At 36.2% G+C, this 26,031-nt stretch overlaps 1 protein-coding gene across 4 annotated transcripts in view; it reads right to left on the bottom strand.

The window, feature by feature from the left end:
* C15H8orf34 (chromosome 15 C8orf34 homolog) overlaps positions 1–26,031 on the bottom strand; it is a 448,873-nt gene that overhangs the window by 36,280 nt on the left and 386,562 nt on the right. For all 4 annotated transcript variants that reach the window (XM_074386744.1, XM_003942901.4, XM_074386742.1 and 1 more), the window contains one exon: positions 10,419–10,469. In XM_074386744.1, coding sequence (XP_074242845.1) covers positions 10,419–10,469 — 51 coding nt within the window. The remainder of the gene's footprint in view (positions 1–10,418; positions 10,470–26,031) is intronic.

Genomic DNA, 26,031 nt, shown 5'->3' with positions numbered 1-26,031 from the left:
TCTCTAGTACTACTTCCCTGCCTTTTTTCCCTTCTTACTTTCTAATGTTTGTTAACATATTTCTCACAGACTTCCTTGCTGCTCTTTCCTTTCTGTTACTGAACTAACGCAGATCCTCATTATCTCCCACCTGGACTGTGGTACTAGCCATCTGGGAAGCTTTCCAGGATCAGGTTTCATATCTTGTCTAATTCTCCCACCAGTCACCTGCCAGAGCATGCTTTTTAAGATGCCATATGATGTCATTATTACCTTGCTTATAATTTTTCAGTGGCTCTATTCATGATTCCCTGGGTAAGATTTAAGCTCAGAGCCCTTCATGATCCATACTTGTCTAACGTGTTCTATCACACCAGTCTCTCAATGCCCCCTGTACCACTCCAGCTAGAATTAACTGGTAGCTCTACATTGCATTTCTTTATCTGCCTTAAACATTAACACTCCTCCTCCAAGGCTCTGGGGTCACTTTGCTTCTACTGGAAGTCTTCCCTGATCCTCCAAGGCAGAGTTACTCCTCTATTTCTTTATGTGCCTATTACACCAATAGAATAATTACCATGTGATGATTATACTTTTATCTCTTCCTTCCTCAAAAGTAATAAGAAAGGTCCTTGAGGTTATGGATAACTTTTTTCACCTATGCATTCCTAACATCTATTATATGACTTGCATAAAATAGGGACTTAATGGGTAAACGTTTATATAGGAGGAAGTAAAGATGAGAAGAAAGGAGAGGTTGAATGGTAAAAAGAAAGGAGAGGGGAAAGAAAAGATGGTTCTTATCTAGAACAAAATAAGTGACAACTTTAAATTTATTGAGCTATGACCCAAGAAAATGTTTTCAATAGTATTTTGAAAATTAGAAACATAAAATCAATATGATCTGTCAGTTCACCCTTTATCTCTCAAATTCATTCATCATCTCTACCTCTTTTAATTATATTTTTCTCCAACATGAGATACTGTACTTTATTTTTATTCAGACAAATACTAACCAGGTAAAAATAAAGTTCACCAGGTAAAAATGACACCACCATTCATTAAATGTCCACTTTGTTTAAAATAGTTCCTTTATGACAGAAATATTCTATCTCCCATGACTTTCATTTTGATGTCAAATTCTGGAGACGTTTAGCGCCAGTCTAGAGTTTCAAAATAGCACAATTTTCAGAAGTTTGGAAGTGGAGGGTGGGTTGCTAGTTTGAAGCACAGGGAATATTTTAGGGCAGTAAAACTATTCTGTGTGATATTATCATGGCAAATGCAAGACATTAAGCCTTTGTCAAAACTCGTAGAATTTTATACCACAGCATAAACTTCAATGTATGTAAATGAAAAAAACAATTAGGAAGTTGAGGAATCCTAAAATGAAAGGCAATATACAAAAAAGAACATAAATGTGCTATAGATGTATGAAACCTCACCGAAGGGGGAGGAAATAAGGTGCTGACCTAACTAACTGAAAATGAATGGAGTTTGTAAGATCACAAGCTAAAGGAGCTATGCATATGCATTGTACTCTAGTTGATAAACTTGCTTTCCACAAGCATACAGGTTAACAATTCTGAAACCACTATATATGTACACTGGAAATGAACAGTAAAGTAAATGGATGATGGGAGCCAGGTTTCTCACTGCTGGTGTGGCAATTTACCGATAAGCTGGGGAAAGAGGCTAGAATAATCCATGCATAATACATTAAAGTTGAAGACATCAGTACGAACTTATGGTTACCTTACTATATATACATATGTCTACACACAGAAATGTTGATATATTTCTGTTTATTCATTCATTTCCTTTTTTTTTTTCTGAGACAAAGTCTCATTTTGTTGCCTAGGCTGGAGTATAGTTGTGAGATAATGTCTCACTGTAGCCTCAACCTCCAGGACTTAAGTGATCCTCCCACCTCAGCCTCCCAAGTAGCTGAGATTACAGGTATGAGCAACCATGCTTGGCTCATATTCATATATATATATATATATATATATATATATACACACACACACACACACATATGAATATATATACTCATATATATGGATATATACATATATACACACACAAACATATTTGAAGCAATGACATTCAGTAGCAATTAACACACCTACCACCCCAGTCTTGGTTTCTAAAATCATTCTCCAATGAAAGAACCAGGGTTTCTGGATAAATGACTGGACTCCCTAGGACTGAGGGAGGAAATGTACAAGATAAGCTGGAGCATCTAGTAGTGCCAAAAAGCGAGAAAGTACTGAAACACACACACACACACACACACACACACACACAATGATGGAAGTATGCCAAAAAGATAAGCTGTCAGTGGCCAAAGCTAGAACAATTTGAGCAGCAAAATAAAAAAGGCAGTATTGGGTCATTATCTAAAATATGCAATAAATATCTTTAAGTCCATATAGATAAAAATAAATGTTAAATAAATAAATGAATCGATGAAAATACACAAATATGTATACAGAAGCATTTCAAATAATTTATGTAGCTTCTCCGTCCTTAAGGAGGTAGAGAACAACTTCCCGCTTTTTAAGTGTGGGCTGCATTTAGTGACTTTCTCTCAAATAGTTCAATATGGATAGGAAAAGAATAAAAATAACTTTACAGTGGAGAAACCTGACAAACCCTATCTCCAGCCAGGTGACCAAGGTCAACATCAACAGCAATAAAGCATATTATAGGATGTACCCTTGACAGGATGTGATGAACTTTGGATTTTACCTCCGTAGTCTTCCTCCTAAAAACACATTAGCCCAAATCTAATTTTCAGGGAAATATCACACAAATATCAACTGAGGAATAATCTGCAAAATATCTGAGGGGTACTCCTGACAAGTGATTATGGTCTTTAAACACAAGGAAAGCTTGGTTTTGAGAAAGGGTCGCAACCCAGAAAAGCCCAAGGAGACACAGTGAGTAAATGTTAGGTGGATCTTGGATGTAATTGTGGAACAGAAAATGACAGGGGAAACCTGTGCAAAGCTGCACACAATACAGATTTAGATACTAATAATATATCAGTGTCGGCCTGTTAACTGTGACCAGTGCCCCATACTAACACAAAGCACTAGTAGTAGTTAAAACTGAGTAAGAGGTACAACAACTCTCTGTATTATCTATCTAATAATTCTGTACCTCAAAAACCGTTCTAAAAAAGTTTATGTTTACAATGTAAAGTATGAACCACAAATATCTGAAATGATTTAGAGAGTTTATTTTGCCAAGGCTGAGGATGCACACCCGTGACACAGCCTCAGGAAGTCCTGATGACATGTGCCCAAAGTGGTGGGGGCACAGCTTGGTTTTATACATTTTTGGGAGACATGAGATATCAATCAACATATGTAAGAAGTACATTGGTTCCTTCCAGAAAAGTGGGGACAGCTCCAGCTTGAAACAGGGACGGGGCTCCAGGTCTCAGGTAGGTGACAGACAAATAGTTGCATTCTTTTGAGTTTCTGATAGGGTTTTCCAAAGGAGGCCATCCGATGTGCTTCTATTTCAGTGAGCAACGCGATGGCTTTGAACAGAATGGGAGGCAGATTTTCCTTGAGCAGTTCCCAGCTTGACTTCTCCTGTTAGTTTAGTAATTTTGGGGACCCAAGATTTTCATTTTTCAAAAGACAGGAAACCCAAATATCAAAAGTAATTTTCTTTTCTTCTTTCGTCTTTGTTTCTGTTTTCGAGACGTGATCTCACTCTATTGCCCAGGCTGGAGTGCAGGGACACAAACAAGGCTGACTGCAGCCTTGACCTCCCGGGCTCAAGCCATCCTTCCCTCTCAGAACTGGGAGTGCTGAGACTACAGGCACATGCCACCACCAAAGTTTTCTCTTTAACTCCTTGTAGAGACAGGGTCTCTCTTTGTTGTCCAGACTGGTCTTCAACTCCTGGGCTTAAGCCATCCTCCTGCCTCTGCCTCCCAAAATGCTGGGATTACAGGTGTGAGCCACCATGCCCAGCCTCAAAAGTGATTTTCATTTTAAAAATAAAAGCACAAGGTGGTTTTTAGCACCAGCAGCTCTTGAAAATGGTCTGTTAATTGGATTAAAACTTAAATTCCTGTCATATGAGAGATGGACTTCACAGTGGAAACTCATTGCCCAGGGATCAGAAGGCACAGCTTTTTATCGTGGTGAATCTAAGGCATGTTAAATTTTCTCTTGGGATAGAATGGGATAGTTACTGGATTAGATGATCTCTTGTACTTCATAAGCAGTGTCTATCTAGGTCTGGGATCCCTGAGATAGAATGTGAGAGGCACGTGATGGACTATTGCAGAGAAAGTCCGGCAAAAAAAAAAAAAAAAAAAAAAAAAGATATTCAATCTTGGAATATACCATTTAGGTATAAATGAGTGTTTATTGTAAGGATTTAACTTGCTTTTAAAAAAATTATTAATTATAAAATTTGGTCTTGCAGAGCTATACCAAAAAATAGCATAAATGTAAAATATTATAGATTTAAAACTTCATAATCATATAGAGATAGCAGAAGTAAAATTTCAGAAATGTTTACGTAACAGAAAGGAAAATCACATTGCTGCAGTTTTTAAAAAATGGGACACAGTCTCTGATGTTCAAAGAAGAAATATGAAAAATAGACATTTTGGATACGTAGATGAAAATGAAATTGCTGAAGTAATTCCTCTAAAAGAGAAAAATCTAAAGTGATCATGAAAAAAATGTTTTTAATTTAAAAATACTTTGGTTATTTAGCTTTTTCATTGAAATATTAAAATTTGTTTTCACAAAAAAGATACGACTCATAAGTCAATTGTGTTATTATTTTCCCACAATAGTTTAGAATATTAAGCAATACTATGGATTATTTTGTGGTTTTAATGGCTTTGTTTCTGAACAGATAAACAGCATTCAACTATTCTATATTTACTGTAAATTGCATAAAGCACAAATGGAACATTAGCTTGGTAAATACCTAGTTTTGGAAGAACTTTAAAATATTGAATTATTGGAATCATAAAGATAGTACAAATATTGCCATCAATAGATGGTTTAAGTATTTTACTTTGGTTTTTCCTGGAATAGAGCCAGTAATATAACACACCTGTTCACTTTATCAATGCCAACAGGCAGCACTATATATGTCTAAAGCTCTGCCCATAAAGCTACATATAATTCTTTTTGATGGGATCAAGGAGCTAAAATCTTGAACATTTTTAAATACAAGAGCTGACATGTTTCTCTTTGCCAACTTATTCAAACATACATTTTCCACAAGAATATTAAACTGTATCTGAGGGCAGTACATACTTTTTCATATTCCCAAGAGCAACTTCTTTGTGTTGCTTTTAGAAGAAATGCTATTCATTCTTTTTCTAAAACATTTTCACCATAATTATAGCAAATGAACAGGGACTAGAAATGGTGGGAATAGTGATATTTATCACGTGGAAAATGGTTGCTAGCTCTGAATCAATATATCATTCTATCTGCTAGCATTAAGAAGAGCTTTACAAACTTGAGCATCATTGCTGATCCACATGAACAGCTTATTTTTAGATCTTCTAAATGCAACCAATCAGTGATTTATCATATGTGGACTGAAAGTTCAGTGTATTTCAAGAAAAAAAGATAGCTCCTTTGTTCAAACTTCTACCACTTTGGCTACTTTAATTCTGAATCAACTAAGTACTTCTTTTCATTTGGTATAAGAATGTCAATAAAGCACAAGACATTAGTTTCTGTCTTTCAAGATGGTTTAATCACTTCAATTATACTTCTATAACCATGGAATCCCTATTAAAAAAAAAAAAAAAAAAAAAAAAAAAAAAAAAAAAAAACACTCCCTATAGCATAGTACATATAAAACAAAACAAAGTCACACTCCACTCTGGAGACATTTAATGGACTGCTTCCACTGACAAAGAATTAATCCTTCCATTAGAAATCATTTCCATTAAAATGAAATTCCCTTTGTATAACACACACAGCTAAATTTGTAAAGTTTGTAAATAACTTTCATTTTGCAATGGTTAATGAAATGGTTCATACTATCAGTCTGAAATCCTTATGGGTGTGTGTGTGTGTGTGTGTGTGTGTGTGTGTGTGTGTGTGTGTTTTCAGAGACAGGATCTTAACCTACCACCCAGGCTGGAGTACAGTGGTAAGATCATAGCTCAATGCAGCCTCAAACTCCTGGGCTCAAGCAATCCTCCTACTTCAGCCTCCTGAAGAACTGAGACTATAGGTGTTTGCCACTATGCCTGGCAAGTTTTTTTTATTTTTTTTAGAGAGAGTTTCACTCTGTTGCCCAGTCTAGTTTTGAATTCTTGGACTCTAGCAATCTTCCTGCCTCGACCTCCCAAAATTCTAAGATTATAGGCATGAGCCATCAGCCTGGTCCCAGGAATGTGATATTTTAAATGGATTAACTTCTGTATAAAAATTACGATAATCAAGATTTGGAAGTACTTGAATTTGATAAGCTATTTTAAATTATACAGTTTTAAAATGAATGTTTATATGATCCAAAAACTGATTTCTATGAGTAAAATTATTCCTACCTTGAGTTATTAAGTATCTTAGATGTAAAAAGCATGTAATATTTTTAAAAATTTAATTACCAGAGCTATTTTGAGAACGAAGAAATGTAGGCAATTACAAAATATTTCATTTTTATTTTGTCAAAACTACAAATCTTAGCCAAAAAAAAAATACGTTAAAAAATAGAAAATGTAGAATAAAATCTCCATTTTAGCTTTACTGTTAGAGAAGACCATATCATCTCTGTAGTTTTCATTCAGATCTAAACAAAATCGTCTAATTTCATGTGGTTATGATTCTGTCTCATTATAAAACTAGATGAATAAAAGAGACTTTGATCTGCAAAGAGCTGTTCAAACTTTAGTAAGAAATGTTAAGTATATTAAAAATATAAACACTATGGTTTATTTGAGCTTTATTGTGTACTAAATAAAAGTAAATATTTGCTAACTCAGTTTTAGCTTCAATGCTTCTAACATTTATAAATACCATTTTTTATTGTTTGCCGATTCTACTAACATGAAGGAAAAAAAAGTGAAATAGAAGCCTAAGTGAGAAAAAACAAAAGACTATAATTTTCCGGCTCACATTCTAAACATGTTCTCAATGGAGAATAGGTTAAGTACATACATATTTTCTAACAAATAAATGGACTGCCTGTGATAAAAGGCAACTAAGTTAATAAGTTAATAGTTTCCTAATTAGGATCTTGCAGTTTTACTGTAAAGAACAGTCATCTGTTGGCTTCAGAAAGATCTAAAATTAGCTGGGCCCAGTGGCTCATGCTTGTAATTCCAGCACTTTGGGAGGCCTAGGTGGGCTGATCACCTGAGGTCGGAAGTTCAAGACTAGCTTGACAAACATGGAGAAATCCTGTCTCTACTAAAAATACAAAATTAGCCAGGTGTAGTGACACACACCTGTAATCCCAGCTACTCAAGAAGCTAAGGCAGGAGAATCGCTTGAACCCAGGAGGTGGAAGTTGAAGTGAGCTGAGATCGCACCACTGTGCTCCAGCCTGGGCAACAAGAGCAAAACTTTGTTTCAAAAAAAGAAAAAAGAAAGAAAGAGTTAATATCTAAGCATAAGCCAATAATAAATGAAAATACGATATAATACTGAACCCCTAAGAAAGACAGGGCATATGTTTTACAAAACTCAAACTGAAAGTCAGTAATGGATCTCATAAACTGGAAAGATTTTATATATTTTATTTCAGACAAAAAGTTATTATTGAGAGTAGATGAATAAGCAAGATATAAACCTATAACTAAAGGTTTTCTCTTTACCTATTTTATATGAAATTGAAAATTTTAAGCAAAATTTTATGATGCATGCAGTTACTCCCTAGAAAGAAAGTTGGAAAAGACACTTCCAGCAGAGCTTCTCAGCACTTAAGATGCTTATGAATCAAATGGAGATCATGTTAGGATGCCGATTTTGATTATTTGGGTCTGGGCTGAGCCCCAAGATTTTGTATTTCTTACAAGACCCCTGATGATAGCAGTGTTGTAGTCAGAGGACCACAGGCTGAGGAATAATAGCCTCTACATACTTTAAGTGAAAAGGCACAAATTCTTAACCTTCTTGCCACATTGAGCATTTACACTTGTGTACAACATGTACATTTACATTGAACATTAGTAATCATAGAGAAAATAATCCTATTTTTCTTGGATAAGAACTACAAAATTAGAAGACTTATTCTAAAGTTCTATCATCATTAGGCAGCCCATGTCTTGGTCTAGCATCTCAGTGCTTTCCAGGAAGGAACGCGGGATTAGACCTAGACTGGACATATTGCAAGAAGCATCAAGCATCACTCTTGTGGAGGTGGCCCATCACCCATAGATCCACTGTTAAATGGGGAATGCTGAACCAAGAGCTTGGGCAACCGTGAAATCCTTTCATGCAGTTTCATTGTTGTACATCTTGAACATTGTCTCTTCCTCCTTTTGGACAACATTAATTTTTTAAATGTATTCTACTCAATTTCTGCATCAATTTTATTAAATTGAAATTTAGAATTAGTGTTCCAACCCTCCAATCTTTTTTGACCCATATATTTTGACTTTTCTAATCTAAACTTGGAAAATCTATCTAGTATCTTATTTTTTGAGGCTTTTTCTTAATTTTTAATTGATAGACTATATATATATATATATATATATATATATATATATATATGGAGTACATGTGATAATTTAATACATTCATATAATTTATAAAGATCATTGTAGTGTAATTGGGATATCCTTCACCTTAAACATTTGTCTTCTCTTTATGCTAGAAACATTCAAAATATTTTCTTCTACCTATTTTGAAATGCACAATAGATTATTATAAATTATAGCAGCCTACCGATCTAACACTAGATCTTATTTCTTCTATTATATTGTATGTTTATACACACTCGTCAACCTTTCTTCATCCTTCCCTCCACACTACCCTTCCAGGCTTCTGGTAACCACCAATCTACTCTCCATCTTCACGAGATCCACTTTTCTAGTTTCCATATGTAAATGAGAACATGCAACATTTGTCTTTCTGTACTTGGCTTATTTCACTTCAGATAATGACCTCCAATTCCATCCATGTTGCTGCAAATGACAGGATTTCATTCTTTTTTACGCTTGAATAATATTCCACTGTGTATATAAACCACATTTTCTTTTCCATTCATCAATTAATGGGCACATAGGTTGATTCCAAATTTGGCTATTGTGAATAGTACCCACAATAAACATGGGAGTGCAGATACCTCTTCAATACTGACTTCATTTCTTTTGGATATATACCTAGTAGTGGAATTGCTGGATCATATGGTAGTTCTATTTTTAGTTTCTTAAGAAATCTCTATATAGCTTTCCATACTAAATTACATTTTTTCTTTCCTTTTGTTATTCCTTCTCCATGTGCCTTTAGCAAGGCTATAACCACGTTCAAATAAGTGTGCAAACCAGAGATGTTAGAGCCTTAAAGGGGTGTTAAGCACTCTGCTTTTCCTCTCCAAGTGATATCTGGAAGCAAGTGAGAGTTCAAGTATGGGTACACTGTTCTGAGTAAATGGCCTAGACTACACAGCACGTGCAGGAGGACACATAATGGTTTTAAAGTGGATTCACACATGTAAGAATTTTTTGAGAAATAGATTCTGTCCTGTGGAGAAGTAATATTCAAATTAAATTTGTAGTACCTGTGTGCTGTGTGGTATCACAAAACTGTTCCTTCCACCCGCAGTGCATTCAGATAGCTAATTTAGTGGCCATGGTGGTCTGGCTTCAGACTAAGTTTTATGGACTATGCCCACTGGTTTCTCTGAGAGTTCCCAAATAATTTGCCATCAGCCCAAAGTTCCATGACACAGAATACCATTGGATATCTCCAAAAATAATAAATCCAGAAGTCAAAAAAGTTTCCAAGTGAAATCTACCATATATTTAACTGTTGGGATAGCCCTTTTCATAATGGCATGCATGAATATCATCCTTGATGACCATTTGTCCCATGAATGGATGTATACCTGGTATGCATTGTTCTTTGAAAAAGAACAATGGTTATGTCTTTTTCTTTTTGTGCACACCCCCATGTAAACCATATAATTCTCATTTATTTGGAGATCAACAAATGTTTGTGTATGAAAATATACATTAGTACCAGGTTTCTGCAGTTTTACCTTCACGTTCAGGATCACTGCAATGATACACAGTATCTCTCTACCAATGAGAACCAAAAACTATTTTGCTAACATATTACTTATTATCTTTTTTTTGTAGACATGACCATTGAACACATACAGACTAGAAACCCTACAGGTAGATGGAGAAGGCCCAAGTGAGTGCTTCATCCTGTATCATAGACTAATTTCAGACTGCATCAGAAGACAACCTTAATACTCACTTCTTCCATATAGTTTTTCAGTGAGTATCCTCCTCCACAGGAGGCTTCTCCCTAGAAGAAAAAGAAGAAGAAAAGAGGTTGAAAAAGTCAGGAGAAGGAGAGAAAAAGAATGAAAGAATCATAGAGAGTGAGATCTGAAAGCAACACCAAATATTTGCTATTCTCCCACCTTCTCAGTTGATATTTGTGGAATTGTTAGTTTGCCAACTTCTTACTCTTTGAAAAAGATAAGATTTTTTGCAAAACAACAATATATCAAGTGGATCCTTTAAAAATATATTTTGCAAAACAACAATATATCTTTCAAGTGGATCTTTTTAAAATATATTTTATTTTATTTTAAGTTTCAGAATATATGTGCAGGATGTGCAGGTTTGTTACATAGGTAAATGTAAGCTGTGATGGTTTGCTGTACCTATCAACCCATCACCTATGTATTAAGCCTTGCATGCATTAACTATTTATCCTGATGCTCTTCCTCCCTCCACCCCACCAAGAAGTCCCAGTGTCTGTCTGTTACTCCCGTCCCTAGTTCCATGTGTTCTCATTGCTTAGTTCTCACTCACAAGTGAGAACATGTCATGTTTGGTTTTCTGTTCCTGTGTTAGTTTGCTGAGGATAATGGCTTTCAGCTCCATCCATGTCCCTGCATAAAACATGATCTCATGTTGATCTTAATTCATGCTAACAAATGAGTACCTAGAGTAATTAACTAAATCTTGGAACAGAATGTTAAACAAATTGAATAACATTTTCTGTTATTAATGTTATAAATATAGTCTTAGATTAAGAAAAGAAGTCACAGATTCTGTATCTATAAATTTGTGTGAAGACCTAATACATGGACTTTAAAATATTTTTTTAGATAGAGGACAGACCATTGACCTTTATCTCTAGTCTTTGCATTAAGTCTTTCTTAACCTATTAGTATGTAATTAGTAAATTCTCCATCATTTCGTCTTTACTACCACTTCACTAAGCACTAGTAATCACAGATTCAAATCATTGAAATTTATAAAATCAAATTAAACATATATCCCAAACTCATCTCAACATTGGTGGTCAAAATTGTCAAACAACTTGGTGTTTTGGATAAGTTATACCTTTTTATACTCCATGATGAGAGACATTTGAAAACAAATTCTGAAATATCATAAAATGATAAATTCTAGGGTACCATATGTGTTTAAAAGATAAATAAATGTGCTAAAAGCTTACATTTGTTTAAATGGAATCTTTTCCACTTTCCAAAGACCAACACACATATTATCTCATTGAGGGCAAGACAGTCTCAGGCCAATTTGATACTTAGGGAAATTGAAGCTAAGAGGGGTAGAGTGACGTGCCCTAAGTCAAGGAGCAAGGGAAAGCATTGCTTGGACAGGATTCTAGTCTAACACTCTTCTTTCTTTCTTTCTTTTTTTTTTTTTCTGGGCTCACTGCAACCTCTGCCTCTGAGTTCAAGTGATTCTCCTGCCTCAGGCTCCCAAGTAACTAGGACTACAGACATGCGCCACTATGCCCAGCTAATTTATTTTATTTTATTTATTTATTTTTTAATGGAGACAGGGTTTCATCATGTTGACCAGGGTGGTCTTGAACTCCTTACTTCAGGTAATCTGCCTGCCTTGGCCTCCCAAGGTTCTGGAATTATAGGTGTGAGCCACTGCACCCAGACTAGTCTAACACTCATCTATGTCACTGAAATACAACAATTTAAAACATACAAAATTCAATTCATTTTAATTTTTTAAAAAATTGTGATGTATTCCTACAAGCACTTGGGGAAGAGAAGCGGAAGCATGCTCATGTCAAAACAAAAATTGAGCCAGAAATAAAATGCTGGTATTCCCCACACCTTAGAAATCACAGGTTAAATCACAAAGGGGGTAATATTCCTTTCTAAATCATATTTCCACTAACAAAACATTAATATGCCATAGTTTAAATGTTTCCAAATGTTTCCAAGCTTGCAGGATTTTTAGTAGATAAGATAGTGAAAGAGATGAGATAGTTCTATTTGTTCAAAGCATAAAGTATTGGGAAAAATTAAGTTCATATAAATCCCTCCAACTGTGAGGAATATTAACTCAAAGCACACAGAGAAAGCTGGGAACTTACTTCAGATAAACTGTTTCTTAGAGGCAAACCTGCCACACTGTCTCCCCCTCATTTAGACAACTAATCTGGGAGTGCTATGGGCTGTTCCCATGTAGTTCTTCCATGACAGAAGCAGCCCTTTGTGTATGAATCATCCTTTCTCCTTTGCCTGGTGGTTATGGGTAAGAGAGCGATGTGGCAAATTGCTCCAAGTTACAGATGTGCTTTCTGGAGCAGCCAGCATGGGAGGCTTGCCTGGTCGGCCTCTGCACATTTGAGGGCTAACGGTGAGAGGACGGTGGAGCGCAGTTTCTGGGAGCTCACTGAAGAAGGCAGTGTGTTTCCTTGCAGCTGGAGTGTATGTTTTTTCCCATTTGTCTAGACATTTGCAGTCTTCTGCTAAGACTTGGTGATGACTGTGGGTTTTCTCAATGATTGAATATAAATAAAGCAAGCTTCTTGACAGCCTTGCTTATTTCCTTAGCGTCAGTGTCATATCTACACCACAGGAAAGGAGGAACTTACACAATACCATTTGTTTCAAGGGCCATACAACCAGAGTTTGTTGTACTGCCATTCACGAAATGGATGACACCAATGAATGAGGAACATAAAGTAAGAGACTCTTGGAGGGTCTGGTGCAGTGGTTCATGCCTGTAATCCCGGCATTTTGGGAGGCTGAGGTGGGCAAATCACCTGAGGTCAAGAGTTCGACACCAGCCTGGCCAACATGGTGAAACCCCGTCACTACTAAAAATACAAAATTAGCCAGGCATGGTGGTGTGCCTATAATCCCAGCTACTCAGGAGGCTGAGGCATGAGAATTGTTTGAACGTTGGGAGGTGGAAGTTGCAGTGAGCTGAGATCGCACCACTGCACTCCAGCCTGGGCAATGGAGCAAGACTCCATCGCAAATGAAAAACATAAAAATAAAGAGTCTTGGAGGAAAATACATAGGAAACTAACATTTTGAAGAATGCAAGTGTGGTACAAGGCCAAGTGGACAAAAGAAAGAATAAGGCATCAGGATCTCTGATTCATAGGGTCAGAAGAAATGGCCCCAGTCAAGGGGCTTGATCCAGTACATCTGTCTCAGGTTCCCCATTTCCAACACCAGACCAGTGAAATGCCAGCATTCCCTCCTTCTTCTTGCTGGGAGTGCTGATGAAATAAAATCCCCTTCAAAGCACAAACCTATCAGTTTCTGTTGCCCTTTTCTTAATTCTTAAGAATTGACATTTTAAATATCAAGTCATTCTAACAACATAACATTTTGGTAATTATCTGGGAATGAATGAAAAATGCCATAATGCAATTTCCCTTGAAAAAGAGGGGAGAGAGGATACAACGAAAGGCAGGCAGGGGCATGTGAAGGAGGAAAAGGAAAGAACACATGGAAATTATGTCTTAGAAAAAAAAGAAACAAGAAAAAATATTTCCTGAAATGTGGTTTCACTTATTGTGAATATTTAATATAATCACTGCGAGATAAGTGTTTAAATGAAAATTAGAAAATATTAATATATTGTAAACTCAGAGAAAAGGGGACAAAGAGGCTGATGTGATTACTGCTTTACATATGGCATGGGATGATGGCTGTCAGAGATGCAGGCTCTTGTCATTCCCTTGGTTATTTTATAGTTAAGGAAACATTCTCAGTGAGGTGGAAAATCGTAGAGAGTGAGGGAGGACCAGACCCACACTGCCCTCAATCCATTGCCATTATTATACCATGCTTCTGTTGTTTCTATCAATAAGTATTTTCCACTTATCTTTTACTAATCTTTAGACAAAATGCAAACAGATCGGCACTTGTGTGTCGGGTACATTTATTCACAAACATTATATGTCTAAGACCTCTGAAGTTAATTTTCTTTAAAAAATTCAGTGAGAACCCTACCTCTACCAGCATAATTTTTCTTCTCATCTTTTTTCAAGGAAATGAAATAATAATTCTAACCTACAGAGCAGCCTCTTAAGAACTACCTGAGGTATGTGGAAACCATGGAAGAATGGGAGCTCGATGTAAATGGCCAGGGCATTTCTGAACCCAAGGGACCCATAAAACTTCACCCATCATTTTTTCTACAGGTATTTATTAAGCACTTGTGTGCCATATACTGTGTTAGGTGTTGGGACAAAGAGCTGAACAAGAGTTAATTACTACTATAAATAGTTTACTTGAAAAAACATGTACAAGTGATTAGACTGCGAGCAAAAGTTATTTGCTACCAGTAAGATCAAGATACTATGGGAAAAAGTAAGATGAAAAGCATCTCGTCTTTCATATTTTTAACAATCATGTAATGAGCACTCCCATGTGCTGAGAACTGTTGTAGCTTCTGCACACATGTGATGAAGGAGACAAAGTGGAAAGAGTAGTGCCTGAGCAATACATATATTTACTTGTTGTTGTTTTGTTGTTGTTGTTATTATTTAGTCCTGAAGTCTTAGTCATTAGTCCAGATAAAGGAGCTGCTTACAGAGGAAGACTCATACTAAGAAGAAGGAAAATTTGGGGTAAGGGCCCAGACACAACAGTGGAAATATGTAAAATCACAAGCATTACAATGAAGAGCACCAATTATGCCATGCACTGAAATGTATGCTGTATTTTCAGATAGATTTAATCTTAAACTAATCTAATTATAAAACTGACCTCATAAAAATCAGTTAGCAATTTTGATTTTTACTTTTTGAAATAAGCCCTTAAATTCTCCTCCATTAAGCTCTTTTAAAAAAATCAATAGCTGTCACTTTGGAATTTGTAAAGTACCTGCGTAAATTCTCTAAGTTCCATGAAATATGAACATGAGCCACATAATTTAAAGCAAACATGTAATGTATTCTTTTAAAAATAAATCAACCTGTGTCTTTGCAAAATGACTAAATGGCTAAGGTGACTAACCTCCTGACCTGTGACTCAGATAGGAGCATGGAAAAAAACTGATACCCAACACTCATGAATTATCAAAGATTTTATGTCTCTCATCTTTTTGGCCCATGTTTCCTTAATTTGAAAAAGTGATTGATTTTTCAGATAAGCAGTATTACTAGATATTTCCTTATATTTAGGGAGACATATTTCTCTAATTGATGCATGGACACAAGTAATTATGTGTTTGTTTCTTTTAACATATGTCTCTGATTGTTTTTTTCATTCAACAACTAAAAAAAATACAGTTTCACATTTCAGACACCTTTGCATTATTTAATACACATTAAAAGGCTATAGAACAATGTAAACTTTGTAAGAAAGATTATTTTTCACTGACTTCTAAACAAATTTGAGTCATATAATACAGAAGTACCTTTAAATTCAAAATTGTACTTCTAATCCTTAAAATATTTAATTGAGGGGGCCTACATTTCTGTTTTTTAATTAATTCCACAAGTGATTTAGAGAAAACGCTTACTGTAGAATTAAGGTTTAAACCAAATTAGCAAACTGCATGAATGAACATCATGTACCCTGTCATAAACATGGCAGTTGACACCATAAGCAGTGTCACTAGTAAAGTTGTGTCTTGATGGGAGTAAATGTGTAGAAGCATAATCAATTGTCTAAGAAAAAGAAGTGACCTCCAAATAAAAGAAGTGACTTAGAATCAGAAGATGGAAGGGGTTGTAATTTATTCAAATTATTACAATTACTAATCCTAAAGTTTTACCTACAGTCTCTAGGACATTTTGAAAGGTGATTTCCATTAGTGTGTCTAAACTCACCACCAGTTTGTATGTACGTTATTTCTTTTGCTTATGTGGGCTAGTCATTAGACTAAGACTTGGCCTAGACTCTATGTACTGTCAGAAGGTGACAAAGGTGTCACTTAGAAGAAGACAGGCTTTGGAGTCAAACGATGTGTTCCAACTCCAGTTTTGCAACTTAAGCTTATGGACATTGGGCAAGTTTATATTATTTCCTTAATTTCAATTTTCTCATCTGTAAATGATGATAATACCATTTTCCTCAGGGGTTATTATGAGAATTAAATGAAATATTATCTATAAAGCATAGAAGACAAGGACAAATCTCTGGCTGTCATTATTATAAATCATTGTGATGATAAACATTAGTACTAGTATTTAGAGTGTTCATAATGAATGAAAGGCAGGAAAAAACAACCTAATATTGTGAAAGGTATAAAAATTAGGGATCTACTTAAGAGTTTAATAATATAGCTAAGAAGGAAATCAGATGCTACTTCTTCATTTATCTCTTCTTATTTTTATTTTACATTCATTAGAAGAATCTTGTACTTTCAATGATGGAAAATTATCAAATAGCTTCATATACAAGTAAGTTTTCAGGAGTAAATTCATGGACAAATGGAAGATTGATTAATAAAGGAGCACTTTGAGAAATTGTTGCTGCAAGGGAGTAAGATAGCATCCTTAGCAAGTCCTCATTCTGACTATCTATTCTTCTTAATCTCAGGAAGCTCCCAGTGACCTACTCATACTGAATAACCCTCAGGGCCCCCACAAAGGCAGTATCTCTTCTGTCTCTTTGTCTCCTTTTCCCAATCTTTGTCCTTCCTTTTCTCTTCCAGATGTTTTTTTGAACATTCCATGTCCTCTTTCTGATGTCACCTGGTAAATACACTTGGCAGTTCTCAGCTCCAATGCCACCTTTTTGAGGAAGACTCCCTGCCCCACATGTTTGTGTGGCACTCACTCCCCTCTGCTATGTGCTCTCTTGACTCTCTACTGTTAGAAAACCTGCCCACTGACTGCACTGGTAGAAGTGATCTCTCCTACATTGTCTCCACAGACTCAACCTTAATATTTGCAATGCCTGAGCCAAGAGGCCAGACAAAGGTCTGCGCTGCCAACAAACTATCACACAAGTTGTATTTTGACTTTCAGTCAGACTTGGAAGGCCAATTTCAAATTTGGAATTCTCATATTCCTTCAAGTTCTGCACTGAACTTGGCAGAAAAAAGAAAGCAGCAAGGGAGTGCTAACTCCTAACTGTATCTCCCTGTCCCCTCTCTCCACATGCTACACTCCACCACAAGGGGCTCTGTGAGGACATTATGTGGATATCTCTAACTGCATGTCCAAGCCAGTCCACATATCCCCATAACAGCTGCCTCTGGCCCACTACTCAGACCTAGAGTTAGCTGTAGAGAATCATGGACTGAGGAAAGAGGTCCTTGCATGTCCAGGGAGCAGGCTTGGGATCTCTAGTGAAGGGGATTCTCGGATTCTATTATCTACCACATACTCAGGCTCCAGATGGATATATCTCCTTGATCCCATGGACCCTCATCCATGGGGAGGGATACAGCCTTGGGCCAGTCTAAGGCAACCAGTGAAGCTCTTTTATGGTGGACATATCTATCTCTTTACCATTGATAGTACTTAGTGCAGGGCTTGGCACCTGAGTCTCTCCACAACAGTTTTTGAATGAATAATGAATGAGGATTATTACAAGAAGCACAAATATCTAATTTAATATACAAAAGATAGAAGATCAAATCAGAAGACATAAAGACAAAAATTTTTGTAACAATTTTGAATATTTCAAATTGCCAGGATCAAGGATATTCTAGTAGTAAGAGATGGGGGAAAAGTAATATTTTAGATTAAGTATGCATATGAAGTAGAGAAGGACATTTAAAAAATTTACTGTGTTTTTTTTGAGTTGTAAAATGACCCCAAAACACAGGTAAACAAAAATAAATTGAAGGTAAAACAGAGGAAGGAGGGAGTAAGATCCAGTTGAATTGCCTACCACAAAGACATCATCAGACACATCAGATTAAATGTTCTTTTTGAGAAGAAATCAAAGTCAAAAGTTCTCTCTAGGGAAGGCTGCATCATTATCAGGGAAAATGGATGAGACTTTAAAAGGAAACAAAGTTAGGAAAGCATGTAAAATTAGCTGATTTGAGAAGATATCATTGAAATCACATCCCACTAATGAAAGACTATACCATTGTCTAAACCCCTTCAGCCTAGTTTTAAATGATTGTTTACAAATTCATTCATTGGGAATTTAGTTCAAGAATATTGTAGCATGAACTGAAAACAAGCAAGTCTTTCTCACTGCAAGGAGAATTTATCCAGTAGGAAACTGTTTCATTGATGCCTAGAACAAACTTTACAGACCAACCAATAAGTAAGGGTAAAACCACAAAGTGATACGAGACCCAGCAACTTAATGAACCACAATTCCAATGCTTCATTAAATCTAAGACAGGGCACAGAGTGTGGGCCCAGCGATGATATTCTAAGTCTCTTTGATGCAATACAGTTTTTCCTTCATGGCCTAAAACCCTTGTCCCTTTGGGGACTAGATGAGCCCCAAGATATTCTATAAGAAGAAATTTCCCTGTTAATCCTTTGTCCAAAAAGTGAATTTAATGTGCCTTACAGAACAAAGCTTACTTTGGGACCCTGAAAAGGCAAAACCACATCATAGAGAGTAAGAGGATATCTTCTATTCTCATGAAGGTATGCCCATCTTTAGAACCCAGTTCAAAGCAAACATCTTTTGAGGTCTTACTGAACATGACTGAACACTGAGGTTTATTGCAATGTTTTTGCATGTGTTTGCATTTTGTGAAAACAGCTAAAATCAGAAACAGAGGAGCCAAAAAGATATCTTGCCAAGTCTGGGAATCTAAAAGCCAGAAATTTCAAGAGAACAGAATAATTCTTATAACATGTGTAGCCTAATTTTATGGGCTTTCTATGTTAATTGAGATAAACACCTAAAATCTTGGGATCTTTTTGACAACAAACTTCAGAGCCAAACAATTTAGCCTTGTCTGAAACCCATACCAATATTGCAGGTTGAAAGTTAAATGTAAATCATCTTACCATCACTGTCAGTTAGTTAAATATATCAGTTTAATAAAGCCAAGTTATGAAACAGCAACCTCAATGTTCTTAAAGATCACAAGTCTCTCAGGAGTTTTCTATACTCTTTCAGGATACCCTGTGAAGCTCCAAGACGACACAAATCAAGCTAATCAAGGCCCTTTCCATACACAGTGTTACTTCAGAAAATTAAGAGAATCTTTAAGCACTGATTTGGCCAAGTACCAGACTTACCACTGGTCACCACATGCAATCATGCAGTGTGCCCCAGTCAAGGGGGTAAGTGGGAGTAGTATTGGCCACATTTATAGGGAAGAAAGAGCTTCAGTAGTGATGGAGAGATTTTAAAAATGTACAACAATCAGTTTTCAAAGTTATCAAGAAGCTGAAACAAGCCCAGTGAAATTAATTGCAAAATACTCTACTATGCTTTTTTTTTTTTAATAACATCACCACAGGATTATAAAATCATAGCCACATTGTAGTTAGTGTCAAAGGAAAAAGTGGGTAGGGGAAATTTTAGTTAACTACAACTTTGGTGTGAACCAGAAATGCAGTGGAAGCTACTTAAAAAGTCATTTCAAAAGTAGAAATCATTAGTGAAGGTATAGCAAATTTCTCCAGGCTGCTAATGGGTGAATTGTGCTCTGTTGATCAGGTAAGAGCACTGTGGCTCTGTTTGGTGTGTTGGTGGCAAATATAGATGGGTCTAGAAATAAGGTCACATAAAGAATGATTGAAGAATTTACTCATTTTTCATCAGAAGCACAGAGACCTAAACAAAGAGTGACTGTGATATTTAGTTGAAGATTTAAAAGATGGAAAGGGAATTAGAGGATTTCAGAGTCAGATTGGGGCTTATAGATGAAAGTTTCAGGGAGACAGTTTTTTGTTATTTTATTTTCTCAAAATAAGGGAGCACTGGTCTAGAGGACTAATAAAATATGAGTGGGAGCAGGAAGTTTCAAGAAAGAGTTGTTGCCTGAAATCCTGAGGGCAAGGTAAAGTAGTGGGCTATGGAAGGAGTTCCTCACTGGGGAAGAAATGGCTTCATATTCTGATACCGATTATCTATTGTGGTCTCTTCCTAAAGTTCCAAAGTTAGACCACAAAATTAAGGCAAATTGGTAGTGAGGGGACAGAATTAGATTGACTCTTGTTTCTCATACTTATAACCTTGTTGCATTTAACTTGGGAGAAGAAGGTGGAAAAGTCTTCAGATAGCTGTGCTTTTGACTGTGTCATCATCTGAATAAAGGTAAGGAAATTGGCCTTTATCCAGTACCTGTTATAGACCAAGCATATGTACTGCTGCACTCAATATTCCTGCAAAGGAAATACCTCTATTTCACAGCTGTAGAAGCTGAGACTAAGATTCCAAGGTAGAGCTAGGAATCCATGGCCAATGTCTTTCTGGATGACAGGAATAAAAACTATTGTATTAGTAAAATTAAATGTTTAAACAGTGACAGAGGTTGATTTAAACTCACACCTGGACCCCTAATTTAGTTATCTTTCCATTATCTTATGTAGATGTTTTCCACTTCTTAGTTTTGCTACTCCAGGGCCAACCCAACAAAGTATTTACATTAAACCTCAAGGTAAATTATTATGGACAAATGAACTTGCAAATATACGTAAAGTCACTTAAAGGAAAATAACCTATTGTGAGTTATGAAATCTTGTGTTAGACTCTTATAAGAATTTAATAAATAATATTGCAAAAAGCCTCATGCTCAGATAAATTAGTTCATTTCTGCCAAGAGGAAGTAGTAGGCACAACTGTTTGAATCATTCAGTGTTTCCTCCAAGCTTCCAGAATATAAACATATTATTCAACACTCCTGAGAAACAAAGCTCCAAATTAGCAAAAGGAGTATTGGCTTTGGACATGAGATTGCGTCTGATTCCTTTCTTTCTGACAGTCATTTATTAGGTATATGTGGCCTCTGAGGCAAGTCGCTTCAATTCCCCAAGTCTCTCTTTCTTCAGTTGTAAAGTGAGAGTAAAACGAAGAATGGTTTCGATTAAAAGAATTAGAGACAATATCTATAAATCACAGTGCTAGGCACACAAATGATTCTCATTTTCATTATGGCCTGTCACTCCAACATCACAGCCCCCATGTCACCTAATTCTCCAGCTGTGCTGACCTGTGGGTGGCCTCTGCCGGCTGTCTTCCACCCTGTGTTGTAATGGCTTTTCCCAGAAACCCCCTTCACTATCAAGCCAGAGGCCACCTTCTCCAAGAAGCTGTCCCTGATCAGGCTCCAGCCTGCAGGCTAGTTTGTGTGCCTCTGCCTCTCCACAGGCATGCCATGCATACCTCTATCACAGCACTTCCTTGCTCTCACAAACATCCGTTCATTCCGCCGCCCTTCCAGTCATACTGTAAGTTCTTTAATGGCAGTGAGTCTATCTTTTATTTCCAGATTCCCAGTACCTCACAGAGTATTTCCCCATAGAAAATGCTCAGTAGATGTTTGTTGAACAAATGGATAAACTAAGCCTAGAAAGTCAGTGTGGCATGTTCTTTCAATGCTATACTTAATCATTTTAAAAAATAGTTTTATCTATCAATCCACTCAAAATCCTACTTAAGCAATAATTCAATGAACTTTAAACAAACCTGCATCCTGCAAGATAATCTGAAAGGTAGTTAGAAAAATCAAAGATAACTTTCTTTGCATTTTCCACTAATATTCAAACTAACACACCACATATTCATTTTGACATGTATATGTATATTCAGTAGACCCCAACAAGGTACTTCTGGGCATTCTGTAATTCTTTTACAGCTAAGGAATCTTTGAAGAGTTCATTGTTGAGAAAGCTCTTACTTTTGGCCGGTTGGAAATGTGAGTCTCACTGAAGGAGAAACTGAAACAATGAGGGTGAATGGGGCAGGTGTGTGAAGAAACAAGAAAACTCAAAATTGCATTTTTCTTATTTCTGCTCCTTCAGCACAAAGAAAGACTAGATCCTCCACTGTTGTTTTTATCTGAATGAGGGTGAAATAACTTCTAGTTAATAAATGTTAGCTTTAAATTAAATTGGTAGATGTGAACTTTAAATTGATAATTTAACATTTTTTTCTTCCTGTAAGTAAAACGGATGCGTATATAATGTGTAAAATATGTGATGTAGATATACATGTGCAAAGATTTGGTTAGAATGCTTAAGAGGAATACAGACTGTGTGGGTATATTTTTTATGTGTGTGTGTGTTTGTGTGTGTGTGGGGTATATTTTTTATGTGTGTTTGTGTGTGTGTGTATGTGTGGGTATATTTTTTACGTGTGTGTGAGTTTGTGTGTGTGTGTGTGTGTGTGTGTGTGTGTGTGTCTACGTATAATTTCTTAAGAGCATTTCCTTTAAAAGTTTAGTTCCTCTTTTTGGAAATGCAAATGGTTAAAGCTAAACTAGTTCTTATTTTTATCATAATTTTAAGAAATGACAGTAAGATTACAGCTGTGCCAATGTTGCTAAGAATGATTATAGGAAAAGTAAGTATAAATCCAATTGCTTTTACTGCTGAGTTTAGAGAAACGTTTATCCACGGAGGAAAATCCAGACCATTTAGTAAGGAAATCTACATATTAGATATAATACACTATTTAAATGGATATGCCTATAAGAAAATTTTTTTAAAAAGTCTAAAGGAATAGTGTACTGTCTCTACATTATCTCTGCTTGAGATGTACAAAATACAGTTCTGCAAAGCTCCAGGTTCCCACGCAGACAGCAAGCCGCCATGATCCCTTATAACTCTTCCTGCCAGAGTTTGGACTGCAGTTAGCAGACTTGAAAAGCTTAATTAAGATAGATAGTCCTCAATGATGGGACTATACTCCCTGATTTCTCAGAAGTAATGTAAATATGTTCATATATCACTCATTTCTAGAGAAGATATTTTGGCCTGATGTTCCCAGCCAAGTCCACTACAGACTAAGGAGTATGGCTTGACCTCAACTTCATAACAGAATCATCCTGTGCTACTGACCTGATTCTGGCTTAGCCTGGGAATTTGCTATTATACTACTATAGGGTGGACTACCAAAATCCACTGACTCACAGGAACAAAATAAGCAATTCCACATGGAATGGGGAGAAGTAATTCAATTTTAGTGTTTGTATAAAACAGAAAAAATGTAAAAAATGTATATGAGCAGTTTTGCCTTCTTTGCTACTGTCCTCCTAGTAAGCATCCTAGGCTGGCCAAATTTCATGTTAATTTCATTATTTCCTCAAACCAAGTGGAAACTTCTTAGGGACAAAGCCTGAGCCTCATTGTAATTGCATCTACAATGCCATCAGTGTGCCTGGCACACAGCAGGCACACTGTAAATATTTGCTGACTGACTGAACATATACTTTGTTGGACTATTTTAATCGAAGAATCCAGGAGAATCTAAAACAATTGTGAATAAGTTACATACCTATAATTTTAAGCACTTTACTTATTTCAATTAATCCTTCCTAGAATCATATAAAGTTGATGTTATATGTTTTATGAGTAAAAATAGTAAGCTCAGAGAGACTGTATTACTTGCTCAACATCTTAGAGCTAGAAACCAAGCCAGATTTGACCTTGGGTCTCTGGAACTCAAGACCACATCCTGTCCATTGTATGTATATTTACGTCTCAGAACAGAACGAAAATTCAGCTTAGCCTCAATGTAAATTTTGCACAAACTCTGCACATGTCCACCCCAATATTCTCTATAAGCAACATTGTAAATGCAATCTTTAAGGTAAATGATGGTAAACATCCATCCCTGACCCACTGCCTACAGAGTCCTCTATGAGATAACCTGGAGAGGCACAAGACCTGCAGAGCTTTCTTGTTGAAAGCACATGGTTTAATCTTCACTTTGAAAGTGGGCTTGAAGGACCCTGATCATAAAAAATAAATAATTTTAAAAGTTGCGTCTTTTCTCAGTTGCACAGCAAGACTTTAAAATGGAATCAAATTTATTTTTACTCTACCAATGCCATTCAACTATGAAATGCAAGTGTGCTAAGATGCCTTTTTTCAAGTTGTGAAGGAGCAATTGTTTTAATTAATGAAAAGTACACTTGGTACACATTTGATCACCCTATATGTAAATCATTTATTAAGCCTTCTGGTAACCATATTTAACTATATGAGTTCTCTTTCATCTTTAAGAAGAAATATCCATATGTGATGCTTCCAGATTTTCGTAGAGAAAGAAACTAGTCCTGTTTAAAATCATATCAATCAACACCATCTAAGTTATTGAAACTATTGATCAGGATATTTATTTACTGATACAGCTTTTGGCTTGTTTTTGGTGGGCAGATTTACTCCCTTACCAGTCCTATTATGATTAACATACTTTAACATTTTTCCAGTCAATAAATCAGTGAATAGAAAAAGCAAAACTAAACAAACGCCAGGTACTTAAGTAAGATATTATTTAAACGTTCGTGCTTTTTTTTCTTTCTTTTCTTTAAGTATAGGTACCTTCTTTTCGGCCTTAAAGATTCCATTTATAATTAAAATTGTCCTCCCACCCCCTACCCGTTACTTCAGAAATATACACTTGCACTGAATGGAATGTCCAGCAGAGGTGCTTAGCAAATGTTGGTTGGATGAATAATAAATAAATGAGTTAGTGTCACAGTGCATTATCTAGAATCATAGGCCAGAAGAAGTTCAGTAGAGTTACACTTTTCAAAATAGAATGAATTTGTACCTAATGGAATTAATTCTGTGTAAATGATCTAGAGCATCATAGCATTTATATCTCTTTCATGCTGCAAATGCAGGAAAAATAAAGTCCCCGAACCCTGTTTCTTCATTCAAGCACATTCTGTGCCAGAGTACTGTATTCAGCACAGGGGCCATCAGACATTATAATTTAAAGAGCAAAGCCACTGGCAGCTCTCACATGCACTGTCCATCTACATTCGGGATAGTCACTCTTAGTTTTAAGCCGTAAGTGTATTTGTACATGAAATGACTTCTTAGAATGTGAAGGACACATTTCCCCCTAGTTACCTAGGTGACCTGGACAATCATAGGAGGTTGGACATCTACACAAGAGAAGGCAAAGTATTAGAATTAAGAGTGCAGATTGTAGCACCATGTGACCTGGTATCAAAGCCTGGCTCTGCTCTTCCCTGGCTGTATAATCTTCAAAGATTACTGAGCCTCCCAGCAGCCATTTCTACAACCATAAAATTGGTACCAGATATCTACTACACAGTATTGGTATGAAGATGTTATAAAATATCTGTGAAGAATATAGCACAGTCTTGAGCAAATAATAAATTTTCCATATGTAAAAGGCAACCCCTTTATAATGCTGGCTTATTACCCTACTACTGTTATTCCTGAAACTGCCATTATACCAGTTTCCTCTGTTGGAGTCCACAGGCAATTACAGCAGACTCAAAATTTTCAGTGTCAGGAAGATGCTCAACAGGGCACCTCACATAATACAGAAGACAAATTTCCCTTGACACTGAATCTGGACAGTTCTTCTAAGGTCAAACTTGGCCTTTATTTTTTATGCAGTGGCCCTCTTGTCTTCTAGAAAGATCTTACACATGCCTGGTACAAAATATTTACTGCAAGTCAAAAGGAGGAAATTTGAAATAAGGTGAATATTTATAATGGCATAGGACACATTATTTCATCAGAGTAAGCAACCAAA

The sequence above is a fragment of the Saimiri boliviensis genome, chromosome 15 (assembly GCF_048565385.1).
Source record: "Saimiri boliviensis isolate mSaiBol1 chromosome 15, mSaiBol1.pri, whole genome shotgun sequence".
Taxonomy (NCBI): domain Eukaryota; kingdom Metazoa; phylum Chordata; class Mammalia; order Primates; family Cebidae; genus Saimiri; species Saimiri boliviensis.
Note: the sequence above shows the minus strand (reverse complement) of the source record. Positions and strands in the feature narration are given on the sequence as shown.